A 15449-nucleotide genomic window follows, 5' to 3' on the forward strand; every position below is an offset into this window, starting at 1 on the left:
TATGATGTCTCTCTTGCTGCTGGTGAGTCTCTGACCCACCTCTACGCAGACGACACCATTCTGTATACATCTGGCCCTTCTTTGGACACTGTGTTAACTAACCTCCAGACGAGCTTCAACGCCATACAACTCTCCTTCCGTGGCCTCCAACTGCTCTTAAACACTAGTAAAACTAAATACATGCTCTTCAAATGATCGCTGCCCGTACCCGCCCGGCCGACTAGCATCACTACTCTGGACGGTCCTGACTTAGAATATGTGGACAACTACAAATACCTAGGTGTCTGGTTAGACTGTAAACTCTCCTTCCAGACTCATATTAAACATCTCCAATCCAAAATTAAATCTAGAATCAACTTCCTATTTCGCAACAAAGTCTCCTTCACTCACGCTGCCAAACATACCCTCGTAAAACTGACCATCCTACCGATCCTTGACTTCGGCGATGTCATTTACAAAATAACCTCCAACACTCTACTCAGCAAACTGGATGCAGTCTATCACAGTGCCATCCGTTTTGTCACCAAAGCCCCATATACCACCATTGTGACCTGTATGCTCTCGTTGGCTGGTCCTCGCTACATATTTGTGTTGGGTATCAGTGATCTACTAGTATAGTCTGGTACTGTATATCTAATATATGTTGGGTATTAGTGATCTACTAGTATAGTCTGGTACTGTATATCTAATATATGTTGGGTATTAGTGATCTACTAGTATAGACTGGTACTGTATATCTAATATATGTTGGGTATCAGTGATCTACTAGTATAGACTGGTACTGTATATCTAATATATGTTGGGTATTAGTGATCTACTAGTATAGTCTGGTACTGTATATCTAATATATGTTGGGTATCAGTGATCTACTAGTATAGACTGGTACTGTATATCTAATATATGTTGGGTATCAGTGATCTACTAGTATAGACTGGTACTGTATATCTAATATATGTTGGGTATCAGTGATCTACTAGTATAGACTGGTACTGTATATCTAATATATGTTGGGTATTAGTGATCTACTAGTATAGACTGTTACTGTATATCTAATATATGTTGGGTATTAGTGATCTACTAGTATAGACTGGTACTGTATATCTAATATATGTTGGGTATTAGTGATCTACTAGTATATTCTGGTACTGTATATCTAATATATGTTGGGTATTAGTGATCTACTAGTATAGACTGGTACCATATATCTAATATATGTTGGGTATTAGTGATCTACTAGTATAGACTGGTACTGTAAATAGACTGTACGATCTCTGTGACCCCTGACCCCAGGCATGGACCTTTCGGCCAATCAGGACGAGGAGGGTGATCAGGAAGTGTTCCAGGTGGAGATGAGTCGTGAGACAGGAAGCAGGAAGTGTGCGTTCCGGACCGCTGCAGGGAAGTACTGGACCCTCACCGCCACCGGAGGACTGCAGTGTACCGCCTCTACTAAGTAATACACTTCACTATACACACTGTACACAGTGTACCGCCTCTACTAAGTAATACACTTCACTATACACACTGTACACACTATACACACTGTACACACTATACACACTGTACACACTGTACACACTATACACACACTACACACACTATACACACTATACCCACTATACACACTATACACACTATACACAGTGTACACACTATACACACTATACACACTATACACACTATACCCACTATACACTGTACACACTATACACACTATACCCACTATACACACTACACACACTATACACAGTGTACACACTATACACACTATACACACTATACACACTATACACACTATACACACTGTACACAGTGTACACACTATACACACTATGCACACTATACACACTGTACACACTATACACACTGTACACAGTGTACACACTATACACACTATACACACTATACACACTATACACACTATACACACTATACACACTATACACACTACACACACTGTACACACTATACCCACTATACACACTACACACTATACACACTGTACACACTATACACACTATACCCACTATACACACTACACACTATACACACTATACACACTATACACACTATACACACTATACACACTACACACTATACACACTGTACACACTATACACACTATACCCACTATACACACTACACACTATACACACTATACCCACTATACACACTACACACTATACACACTATACCCACTATACACTATACACACTATACACACTGTACACACTATACCCACTATACACACTACACACTATACACACTATACCCACTATACACACTACACACTATACACACTATACCCACTATACACACTGTACACACTATACCCACTATACACACTACACACTATACACACTATACACACTATACACACTATACACACTATACACACTACACACTGTACACACTATACACACTATACACACTATACCCACTATACACTGTACACACTATACCCACTATACACACTACACACACTATACACACTATACACACTATACACACTATACCCACTATACACACTATACACACTACACACTGTACACACTATACACACACTACACACACTACACACACTGTACACACTATACACACTGCACACACTATACACACTGTACACACTGTACACACTATACACACTGCACAAACTATACACACTGTACACACTTTACACACTATACAAACTTTACACACTATACACACTATACACACTATACACACTATACACACTTTACACACTGTACACACTTTACACACTTTACACACTTTACACACTGTACACACTATACACACTGTACACACTGTACACACTACACACACTGTACACACTGTACACACTATACACACTGTACACACTGTACACACTATACACACTGTACACACTGTACACACTATACACACTATACACACTTTACACACTATACACACTGTACACACTATACACACTATACACACTATACACACTATACACACAAGTAATACACTACACACAGCAAGTAATACACACTACAACCACACACACACTCTACCTGCGACTCAGAACATCTTAACAAAATATGTTATTTTAACTGTGTGTGTGTGTGTGTGTGTGTGTGTGTGTGTGTGTGTGTGTGTGTGTGTGTGTGTGTGTGTGTGTGTGTGTGTGTGTGTGTGTGTGTGTGTGTGTGTGTGTGTGTGTGTGTGTGTGTAGGTCAGCTAACAGTCATTTTGATCTGGAGTGGTGTGAGGGGAAGGTTTCTCTCAAAGCCTCTAATGGGAAATACGTTGCTGCCAAGAGAAACGGGCAACTAGCTGCTACCGTCGACAACGCAGGTTAGTCTGTCACCGTGGATACCGTTACCGTGACCACTACCGTTACCGTAACCATACGTGCTGTAACTATGGCCAGTGAATCTTATCATTGCAGAGTTGTGTCAGTGTTCCTTATTATTGATCTGTTCACTTAAACAATCAATCGACTGACTGATCAAGACACAAACCTATTGGTTAACTCATCAACCTGACTGATCAAGACACAAACCTATTGGTTAACTCATCAACCTGACTGATCAAGACACAAACCTATTGGTTAACTTATCAACCAATCAGCTAATCAATCAGTGTTTGATCTGTTTCCTCGTTTTGTCTCCAGGGGAGGCGGAGCAGTTCCTGATGAAGCTGATCAATCGGCCAATCATAGTCCTCCGTGGAGAACACGGTTTCATTGGCTGTCGTAAGGTTGGCACGGGAACGCTGGATTCTAACCGTTCCTCCTACGACGTCTTCCAGCTGGAGTTTAAAGACGGAGCTTACAGCCTCCGAGGTACACACACACACCTACACAGGGCCCTGATGGAGCCTACAGCCTCCGAGGTACACACACACACCTACACAGGGCCCTGATGGAGCCTACAGCCTCCGAGGTACACACACACACCTACACAGGGCCCTGATGGAGCCTACAGCCTCCGAGGTACACACACACACCTACACAGGGCCCTGATGGAGCCTACAGCCTCCGAGGTACACACACACCTACACAGGGCCCTGATGGAGCCTACAGCCTCCGAGGTACACACACACACCTACACAGGGCCCTGATGGAGCCTACAGCCTCCGAGGTACACACACACCTACACAGGGCCCTGATGGAGCCTACAGCCTCCGAGGTACACACACACACCTACACAGGGCCCTGATGGAGCCTACAGCCTCCGAGGTACACACACACACCTACACAGGGCCCTGATGGAGCCTACAGCCTCCGAGGTACACACACACACCTACACAGGGCCCTGATGGAGCCTACAGCCTCCGAGGTACACACACACACCTACACAGGGCCCTGATGGAGCCTACAGCCTCCGAGGTACACACACACCTACACAGGGCCCTGATGGAGCCTACAGCCTCCGAGGTACACACACACACCTACACAGGGCCCTGATGGAACCTACAGCCTCCGAGGTACACACACACACCTACACGGGCCCCGATGGAGCCTACAGCCTCCGAGGTACACACACACACCTACACAGGGCCCCGATGGAGCCTACAGCCTCCGAGGTACACACACACACCTACACAGGGCCCCGATGGAGCCTACAGCCTCCGAGGTACACACACACACCTACACAGGGCCCCGATGGAGCCTACAGCCTCCGAGGTACACACACACACCTACACAGGGCCCCGATGGAGCCTACAGCCTCCGAGGTACACACACACACCTACACAGGGCCCCGATGGAGCCTACAGCCTCCGAGGTACACACACACACCTACACAGGGCCCCGATGGAGCCTACAGCCTCCGAGGTACACACACACACCTACACAGGGCCCCGATGGAGCCTACAGCCTCCGAGGTACACACACACACCTACACAGGGCCCCGATGGAGCCTACAGCCTCCGAGGTACACACACACACCTACACAGGGCCCCGATGGAGCCTACAGCCTCCGAGGTACACACACACACCTACACAGGGCCCCGATGGAGCCTACAGCCTCCGAGGTACACACACACACCTACACAGGGCCCCGATGGAGCCTACAGCCTCCGAGGTACACACACACACCTACACAGGGCCCCGATGGAGCCTACAGCCTCCGAGGTACACACACACACCTACACAGGGCCCCGATGGAGCCTACAGCCTCCGAGGTACACACACACACCTACACAGGGCCCCGATGGAGCCTACAGCCTCCGAGGTACACACACACACCTACACAGGGCCCCGATGGAGCCTACAGCCTCCGAGGTACACACACACACCTACACAGGGCCCCGATGGAGCCTACAGCCTCCGAGGTACACACACACACCTACACAGGGCCCCGATGGAGCCTACAGCCTCCGAGGTACACACACACACCTACACAGGGCCCCGATGGAGCCTACAGCCTCCGAGGTACACACACACACCTACACAGGGCCCCGATGGAGCCTACAGCCTCCGAGGTACACACACACACCTACACAGGGCCCCGATGGAGCCTACAGCCTCCGAGGTACACACACACACCTACACAGGGCCCCGATGGAGCCTACAGCCTCCGAGGTACACACACACACCTACACAGGGCCCCGATGGAGCCTACAGCCTCCGAGGTACACACACACACCTACACAGGGCCCCGATGGAGCCTACAGCCTCCGAGGTACACACACACACCTACACAGGGCCCCGATGGAGCCTACAGCCTCCGAGGTACACACACACACCTACACAGGGCCCCGATGGAGCCTACAGCCTCCGAGGTACACACACACACCTACACAGGGCCCCGATGGAGCCTACAGCCTCCGAGGTACACACACACACCTACACAGGGCCCCGATGGAGCCTACAGCCTCCGAGGTACACACACACACCTACACAGGGCCCCGATGGAGCCTACAGCCTCCGAGGTACACACACACACCTACACAGGGCCCCGATGGAGCCTACAGCCTCCGAGGTACACACACACACCTACACAGGGCCCCGATGGAGCCTACAGCCTCCGAGGTACACACACACCTACACAGGGCCCCGACGGAGCCTACAGCCTCCGAGGTACACACACACACCTACACAGGGCCCCGATGGAGCCTACAGCCTCCGAGGTACACACACACACCTACACAGGGCCCCGATGGAGCCTACAGCCTCCGAGGTACACACACACACCTACACAGGGCCCCGATGGAGCCTACAGCCTCCGAGGTACACACACACACCTACACAGGGCCCCGATGGAGCCTACAGCCTCCGAGGTACACACACACACCTACACAGGGCCCCGATGGAGCCTACAGCCTCCGAGGTACACACACACACCTACACAGGGCCCCGATGGAGCCTACAGCCTCCGAGGTACACACACACACCTACACAGGGCCCCGATGGAGCCTACAGCCTCCGAGGTACACACACACACCTACACAGGGCCTTGATGGAGCCTACAGCCTCCGAGGTACACACACACACCTACACAGGGCCCCGATGGAGCCTACAGCCTCCGAGGTACACACACACACCTACACAGGGCCCCGATGGAGCCTACAGCCTCCGAGGTACACACACACACCTACACAGGGCCCTGATGGAGCCTACAGCCTCCGAGGAAAATATATTTTATTTGTTGCCTCAGTCCGTTTTAGTTTTTTTTTCTCCCAAATTCCGTTTTCTTCGTTTTAGTTTTCGGAGGTTTCCGTTTTCCCCTTTTTCAGGTTTTCGTCGTCAAAATCACACTTTTTCTATTAATAAAACATGTTTATTTTATGCTCTAAGTTCACAACAGCTTAAATCACATCAGTAGACCACTTTCAAGGTCTGGAATTTTTTTGTTAAATATTCAATTTTTTGGGTGTAAGTAACCTTATAATTCCAGTGCCCAGCAGATCATGTGAGCTGAGTTCATCGCTCATAATCTGCTGCATCGCTCCATGTCCTTTCCTACTGCTCGGGCTAAAAACCAGTCCGCGCTCACAGGGGGGGAAAAACTGCCGCTCCAAATTGAGGCTGTTCTGGGAACAAAAGAGAGGTGCAACTCAATATGAGGAAGGTGTTCCTAATGTTTTGGTATAAATCTACAATAAATCTCCGTTCTCCCTCCTCTCTAGATTCACAGGGGAAGTTCTGGTGCGTGGGAGAGGAGTCCGCAGTGGTGTGCAGCGGGGACACGCCCACCTACTTCCTGTTTGAGCTGTGTGACTACAACAAGATGGCGGTGCGGGCGCCGGGGGGGCGGTACCTTAAAGGGGACCACGCCGGGGTTCTGAAGGCCAACGCTGAGGGGGTGGACAACGCCACACTCTGGCAGTACTGACCACCCTATAAAGTTGACATACATCATTCTGGGTGACATCAATTACCCCACCGTAGAAATCCTTTAAATAAGTAGACTCCGTCTGTTATGACTTTATATGGGCATATAGAATGTATAGAATAAAAAGGAACGTTTCAGACCTTCCTGAGTCTGAGGGTGGTTTAAACCTTCCTGAGTCTGAGGGTGGGTTTAACCTTCCTGAGTCTGAGGGTGGTTTAACCTTCCTGAGTCTGAGGGTGGTTTTAACCTTCCTGAGTCTGAGGGTGGTTTTAACCTTCCTGAGTCTGAGGGTGGTTTTAACCTTCCTGAGTCTGGGGTGGTTTTAACCTTCCTGAGTCTGAGGGTGGTTTTACCCTTCCTGAGTCTGAGGGTGGTTTTACCCTTCCTGAGTGTGAGGGTGGTTTTACCCTTCCTGAGTCTGAGGGTGGGTTTTAACCTTCCTGAGTCTGAGGGTGGGTTTTAACCTTCCTGAGTCTGAGGGTGGTTTTAACCTTCCTGAGTCTGAGGGTGGTTTTTAACCTTCCTGAGTCTGAGGGTGGTTTTACCCTTCCTGAGTCTGAGGGTGGTTTTAACCTTCCTGAGTCTGAGGGTGGTTTTTAACCTTCCTGAATCTGAGGGTGGTTTTTAACCTTCCTGAATCTGAGGGTGGTTTTTAACCTCCCTGAGTCTGGGGGTGGTTTTAACCTTCCAGACTTGGACTTGTATCAACTCACCACCCAGGGCTTTTACTTGTGACATGTAGTTAAATGCACTAAAGAGGAACAATGGCTCCATAATGAAGACGCACATCTCTAGAGTCTTTTAACGTGTCTGTTTTCAGAGGATAAAGATACGAACATTAACGACGTCATAGTTTTAGAACACTATAACAATATGGAAGAAAATGAAACGGAATCTTCAAAAGAACCAAATATCCGTAGAAACAGAAACCCTATGGAACAATCCTTGGATAGCTTTTCACAATTCACGGATACGTTGGTCCACATGGAAAACTAAAGGCGTTTTCATGAAACAATTTTTGAAAAAGCAATTACAATTTAAACATGCAACTTTAAAAAAAAAGTTTATTTCATCAAATGTCGATTTTTTAAAATATTTTGGACATCAGAGAGAATCTTATTTGAGTCAGAAAACGATGTTCATATGATATGGAAGATGTACACTACCGGTCAAAAGTTTGGACACATCTTCTCATTCAAGGGTTTGTCTTTATTTTTACTATTTTCTACATTGTAGAATAATAGTGGAGAATAGTGAAATAACACATATGGAATCATGTAGTAACCAAAAAAGTGGTAAACAGATCAAAACAAATATTTTATATTTGAGATTCTTCAAAGTAGCCTGTAGAAAATAGTAAAAATAAAGAAAAACCCTTGAATGAGTAGGTGTTGTAAAACCTCTGACCGGTAAAACCTCTGACCGGTAAAACCTCTGACCGGTAAAACCTCTGACCGGTAGTGTACTAAACCTTGCAGAGAGCCAATACATTCTATACATTAGTTTATACTGGATTAAGTTCACATTTTCTTCAACTGTAATTGTGTTATGTTACAACTTTCCTTCCATCTTGTGTCAACATCAGTTCTTTTTTAAGTCTTGGTTCCAATAGTTTATATATTTCTTCTACAGCACAACGGCAGAGTCATGTCTTAAGTGTAAAACTAACAATGACTCAATAATCCATGCATTCTGGGAAAGTTATGACGTCATAAAGTTATGGGCGGAGTTAGAACGTTGGCTGTCAGAAGTATTACAATGTAAACTTCCTTTTAATCCGTCTGTCTGTATATTTCAAGAGATGACATATGAGAGGGTGTAATGAGAGACCCAATTAGGGGGGGGACCCATACTTTTCTCGTCAATGATTTAGAAAAAAAACGTTGACTTAAAAAAAACTGGAAATCAAATGATTCTCCATCATTACAACAGTGGATGAATCCAAATGTTTATTTAAATATGGAAAACGTGTGGGCTACGGAGAAACATTCAACAGTGGATGAATCCAAATGTTTATTTAAATATGGAAAACGTGTTACGGAGAAACATTCAACAGTGTAATTTGAGGCCATATTTCATAGAGTTCTACAAGCACCGGAATGTTCCAGGGAAGGAAGGATGGGGGGGAGGGGAGGGGGGAGACATATGTGATGTGTATAGTAGCAGTGGGAACATGTGGGTCTGAGCAGGTGTGATGTCATTGGTGTTCATGGTCTTTGTTTACACATGTTGTTTTTGTAAAATTATATTTCAAAATGAAAAGACTCACACTTTACAGTTATACACTTTACAGTTATAGACTTCACAGTTAACACTCACACTTTACAGTTATACACTTTACAGTTAACACTCACACTTTACAGTTAACACTCACACTTTACAGTTATACACTTTACAGTTAACACTCACACTTTACAGTTAGCACTCACACTTTACAGTTATACACTTTACAGTTATACACTTTACAGTTAACACTCACACTTTACAGTTAACACTCACACTTTACAGTTATACACTTTACAGTTATACACTTTACAGTTATACACTTTACAGTTATAGACTTCACACTTTACAGTTATACACTTTACAGTTAACACTCACACTTTACAGTTAACACTCACACTTTACAGTTATACACTTTACAGTTAACACTCACACTACAGTTAACACTCACACATTACAGTTATACACTTTACAGTTATACACTTTACAGTTATACACTTTACAGTTAACACTCACACTTTACAGTTAACACTCACACTCACACTTTACAGTTATACAGTTTACAGTTAACACTCACACTTTACAGTTAACACTCACACTTTACAGTTATACAGTTTACAGTTAACACTCACACTTTACAGTTAACACTCACACTTTACAGTTATACAGTTTACAGTTATACCCTTTACAGTGAACACTCACACTTTACAGTTAACACTCACACTTTACAGTAACACACTTTACAGTTATACCCTTTACAGTTAACACTCAAACTTTACAGTTATACACTCACACTTTAGTTATACACTTTACAGTTATACCCTTTACAGTTATACACTCACACTTTACAGTAATACACTTTACAGTTAACACTCAAACTTTACAGTTATACACTCACACTTTAGTTATACACTTTACAGTTATACCCTTTACAGTTAACACTCACACTTTACAGTTATACACTCACACTTTACAGTAATACACTTTACAGTTATACACTTTACAGTTAACACTCAAACTTTACAGTTATACACTCACACTTTAGTTATACACTTTACAGTAATACACTTTACAGTTATACACTTTACAGTTAACACTCAAACTTTACAGTTATACACTCACACTTTACAGTTATACACTTTACAGTTATACACTCACACTTTAGTTATACACTTTACAGTTATACACTTTACAGTTAACACTCACACTTTACAGTTAACACTCATAGTTAACACTCAAACATCAAAACATCAATATACACACATAGTGCCAAATGTTATCTAAATGTGTGGCTCTGTATACGCTCAGAGCCACATGTTATCTAAATGTATGGCTCTGTTGTATCAAGGGCACTGTAGTTTCCTAATGTCCCTGGGCCTATACGGCTGTATATGGGGCTAAATATAGGGGCTGTATGTGGCTAAAACTGGAAACCCCTAACTGGAAATGATCACATCTGGAATGCTATAGGTTTACTCTCTGCCTTAAATGAACGTTTCTCATCTGTCTGAACTCTTAAACATCTCAGAGACAGAACGTTTCTCATCTGTCTACAAACTCTTAAAACTGGCTAGAACCATAGTTTAGAACTGGTTAGAACTGGCTAGAACCATAGGCTAGAACTGGCTAGAACCATAGTTTAGAACTGGCTAGAACTATAGTTTAGAACGGGTTAGAACTGGCTAGAACTACGGAAACATATTTGAGAACTGGTTAGAACTGGCTAGAACCATAGTTTAGAACTGGTTAGAACTGGCTAGAACCATGGAACCAGAGTTTAGAACTGGTTAGAACTGGCTAGAACCATGGAACCAGAGTTTAGAACTGGTTAGAACTGGCTAGAACCATGGAACCAGAGTTTAGAACTGGCTAGAACCATGGAACCATGCCTGTCTGTCTGGTCTGGATTCTAACACGCTACAGGGACCTCAATGTACCCTGACTAGAACACACAGCTATGATGCAACACAGAGGTTGATACTAATAAGGATTCTAGAGAAAACGTGATGATCTGAACCGTGTGTGTGTCTGTGATGTAATACACGTCTTCGTGATGACGAAGAGCACAACTCTTTGTATTGATGAAACACTCGCCTGTCTGAACCTCTGACTAGTCTAATATCGTGGCGCTGCTATTGGCCCGTGAGCACAAAGGGGGGGAAATCCGATTGGTTGTGGCGGTGCCTTGCTTGGTTTACTATGTAACTCTGTTTCTTGGCAAATTTAATGAAACCTGTTTGTTTTTTTATTTTTCATAATGTGGCATATTTGTATTTCAAACTTAAAGCCCAATAAAACTTCACAGTGTAAAAAGTTCCCTGAGAAACTCCTGTCTTTTGTTCTTTTTAACTTCCTGACTAGATGATTGACAGGAGCACATGATTACTACTCCCGCCTCTCTGGAATGTCGGGAAGCCTCCATCATCGTCTTGACAACCTCGCTACAGCTCAACTCCCAGCTGTTGGTCAGTGGAACAGCTGAGACAAACACTACACACAGACATCCTTATCTCGCTAATCCGCTAGTCATTAGTATCACAGCTGGGAGGATTAGCCTCAGTTAGTTTACCTCCATCCTGTAACACTGTTGGGAGGATTAGCATAGCCTCCGTTAGCTTAGCTTCAACCTATAACACTGTTGGGAGGATTAGCATAGCCCCCGTTAGTTTACCTCCATCCTGTAACACTGTTGGGAGGATTAGCATAGCCCCCGTTAGTTTACCTCCACCGTATAACACTGTTGGGAAGATTAGCATAGCCCCGTTAGCTTAACTTCAACCTATAACACTGTTGGGAAGATTAGCATAGCCTCCGTTAGTTTACCTCCACCCTGTAACACTGTTGGGAGGATTAGCATAGCCTTCGTTAGCTTAGCGTAGCATAGCTTAGTTTCACCCCAGATGACAGCATAGCTAATAGGGCAATAAGCTTTAGCCGTAACCACCCACTCAGCTCACACAGCTCTCTAGACAGACAGCTCTCTAGACACACATCTCTCTAGACAGACAGCTCTCTAGACAGACAGCTCTCTGTAGACACACAGCTCTCTAGACAGACAGCTCTCACTAGACAGACAGCTCTCACTAGACAGACAGCTCTCTCTAGACAGACAGCTCTCTCTAGACAGACAGCTCTATACAGACAGCTCTCTGTAGACACACAGCTCTCTACTCAACCTAAACACAGAGGTTCCCTAGACAATGTTGACTTGACTTTCTCCTTTTCTCTCTCTCTGTCTCTCTGTCTCTCGCTCTCTCGCTCTCTCGCTCTCTCGCTCTCTCTCTTCTCTCTTTCTCTCCTCTCTCTCTTCTATCCCTCCAACAGAACAATGTTGACTGTCTCCCTTTAACTTCTCTCTCTCTCTCCCTGCCTCTCTCTAGTGTCCAGGTGAGCTTGTTTTTAACCCTAGGTAGTGTCCAGGTGAGCTTGTTTTTAACCCTAGGTAGTGTCCAGGTGAGCTTGTTTTTAACCCTAGGTAGTGTCCAGGTGAGCTTGTTTTTAACCCTAGGTAGTGTCCAGGTGAGCTTGTTTTTAACCCTAGGTAGTGTCCAGGTGAGCTTGTTTTTAACCCTAGGCAGTGTCCAGGTGAGCTTGTTTTTAACCCTAGGTAGTGTCCAGGTGAGCTTGTTTTTAACCCTAGGTAGTGTCCAGGTGAGCTTGTTTTTAACCCTAGGTAGTGTCCAGGTGAGCTTGTTTTTAACCCTAGGTAGTGTCCAGGTGAGCTTGTTTTTAACCCTAGGTAGTGTCCAGGTGAGCTTGTTTTTAACCCTAGGTAGTGTCCAGGTGAGCTTGTTTTTAACCCTAGGTAGTGTCCAGGTGAGCTTGTTTTTAACCCTAGGTAGTGTCCAGGTGAGCTTGTTTTTAACCCTAGGTAGTGTCCAGGTGAGCTTGTTTTTAACCCTAGGTAGTGTCCAGGTGAGCTTGTTTTTAACCCTAGGTAGTGTCCAGGTGAGCTTGTTTTTAACCCTAGGTAGTGTCCAGGTGAGCTTGTTTTTAACCCCAGGTAGTGTCCAGGTGAGCTTGTTTTTAACGCTAGGCAGTGTCCAGGTGAGCTTGTTTTTAACCCTAGGTAGTGTCCAGGTGAGCTTGTTTTTAACCCTAGGTAGTGTCCAGGTGAGCTTGTTTTTAACCCTAGGTAGTGTCCAGGTGAGCTTGTTTTTAACCCTAGGTAGTGTCCAGGTGAGCTTGTTTTTAACCCTAGGTAGTGTCCAGGTGAGCTTGTTTTTAACGCTAGGTAGTGTCCAGGTGAGCTTGTTTTTAACCCTAGGTAGTGTCCAGGTGAGCTTGTTTTTAACCCTAGGTAGTGTCCAGGTGAGCTTGTTTTTAACCCTAGGTAGTGTTCAGGTGAGCTTGTTTTTAACCCTAGGCAGTGTCCAGGTGAGCTTGTTTTTAACCCTAGGTAGTGTTCAGGTGAGCTTGTTTTTAACCCTAGGTAGTGTCCAGGTGAGCTTGTTTTTAACCCCAGGTAGTGTCCAGGTGAGCTTGTTTTTAACCCTAGGTAATTGTAGTGTGTGCGGTACTCTGTGTTTTGTACCAGTTGAGTACTTTGGTCTAATTCCCTGAGATCTGGATCTTCTCTGGAAAAATCATTATTTTAGTATTTTTGTGGTTTACTGCCAGGGCCCAGGTCTGGCAGTACTGCTCTAGCAGGACCAGGCTCTGCTGTAGGCCATATGCTGTGGGTGACAGCAGGCATAGGTCATCTACGAAGAGTAGGCATTTAACTTATGAATTGTGGAGACCAACACCAGGGGCTGAGGATTTTTCTAGAATAGTGGCCAATTCGTTGATGTAAATATTGAAGAGTACAGGGCTCAGATTGCAACCCTGGCGAAAGCCCCGCCCCTGGTTAAAGAATTCTGTTATTTTCTTGCCAATTTTGATGCTGAATGCATTGCCAGTGATTTAATTATGTCACATGTTTTCTCTCTCTCCCTCTCTCTCCAACAGAACAATGTTGACTTTGCTTTCTCCTCTCCTCTCCTCTCCTCTCCTCTCCTCTCCTCTCCTCTCCTCTCCTCTCCTCTCCTCTCCTCTATCAACAGAACAATGTTGACTTTACTTTCTCCTCTCCTCTCCTCTCCTCTCCTCTCCTCTCCTCTCCTCTCCTCTCCTCTCCTCTCCTCTCCTCTCCTCTCCTCTATCAACAGAACAATGTTGACTTTACTTTCTCCCTCTCCTCTCCTCTCTCTCTCTTCTCTCTCTCTCTCTGTCTCCCACAGAACAATGTTGACTTTACTTCCTCTCTCTCTTCTCTCTCTTCTCTCTTCTCTTCCTCTCTCAACAGAACAATGAGTCACTGAATGAAGGAATGCAGCAGTCAGCCCAAAACACTGCCTGGTCTCTGTTTTACAATGCTCTGTCTCTTCACCAGTGTACCCTTAGACAGAGGATACAGGAGGTTCACAGTAATCTGGTTTAGTTTCTACTGAGAGGAGGACAGAGACAGAGGATGTAGGAGGTTCACAGTAACCTGGTTTACTTTCTACTGAGAGGAGGACAGAGGATACAGGAGGTTCACAGTAACCTGGTTTAGTTTCTACAGAGAGGAGGACAGAGAATACAGGAGGTTCACAGTAACCTGGTTTAGTTTCTACTGAGAGGAGGACAGAAACAGAAGATACAGGAGGTTCACAGTAACCTGGTTTAGTTTCTACTGAGAGGAGGACAGAGGATACAGGAGGTTCACAGTAACCTGGTTTAGTTCTACTGAGAGGAGGACAGAGACAGAGGATACAGCAGGTTCACAGTAACCTGGTTTAGTTTCTACTGAGAGGAGGACAGAGACAGAGGATACAGGAGGTTCACAGTAACCTGGTTTAGTTTCTACTGAGAGGAGGACAGAGACAGAGGATACAGCAGGTTCACAGTAACCTGGTTTAGTTTCTACTGAGAGGAGGACAGAGACAGAGGATACAGGAG

General features: G+C 45.1%; 1 protein-coding gene across 2 annotated transcripts; it reads left to right on the forward strand.

Moving 5' to 3' along the window:
* The first annotated feature begins 1264 nt into the window (after positions 1-1264).
* On the forward strand, positions 1265-11840 carry LOC129839432 (fascin-like). Of its 2 annotated transcripts, XM_055906886.1 has the most exons (4): positions 1265-1453; positions 3197-3318; positions 3638-3808; positions 7099-8762. In XM_055906886.1, the coding sequence occupies exons 1-4, from the start codon at positions 1293-1295 to the stop codon at positions 7302-7304; spliced, it is 660 nt and encodes a 219-aa protein (XP_055762861.1). In that variant the 5' UTR covers positions 1265-1292; the 3' UTR covers positions 7305-8762. The 2 variants fall into 2 exon arrangements, 1 of the variants encoding a protein (XP_055762861.1); XR_008757020.1 differs by lacking the exons at positions 1265-1453; positions 3197-3318; positions 3638-3808 and adding exons at positions 4462-6049; positions 11166-11840 and having other exon boundaries at positions 7099-11119.
* The last annotated feature ends 3609 nt before the right edge of the window (positions 11841-15449 follow it).

Source organism: Salvelinus fontinalis, chromosome 40 (genome assembly GCF_029448725.1).
Source record: "Salvelinus fontinalis isolate EN_2023a chromosome 40, ASM2944872v1, whole genome shotgun sequence".
Lineage (NCBI taxonomy): Eukaryota > Metazoa > Chordata > Actinopteri > Salmoniformes > Salmonidae > Salvelinus > Salvelinus fontinalis.

Excerpts from the sequence above, each read along its gene's own strand:
- LOC129839432 (XM_055906886.1), top strand. The coding sequence starts at position 1,293 with ATGGACCTTTCGGCCAATCAGGACGAGGAGGGTGATCAGGAAGTGTTC. Across the intron at positions 1,454-3,196 it reads CAGTGTACCGCCTCTACTAA|GTCAGCTAACAGTCATTTTG; the intron begins GTAATACACTTC and ends GTGTGTGTGTAG. Across the intron at positions 3,319-3,637 it reads TGCTACCGTCGACAACGCAG|GGGAGGCGGAGCAGTTCCTG; the intron begins GTTAGTCTGTCA and ends TTTTGTCTCCAG.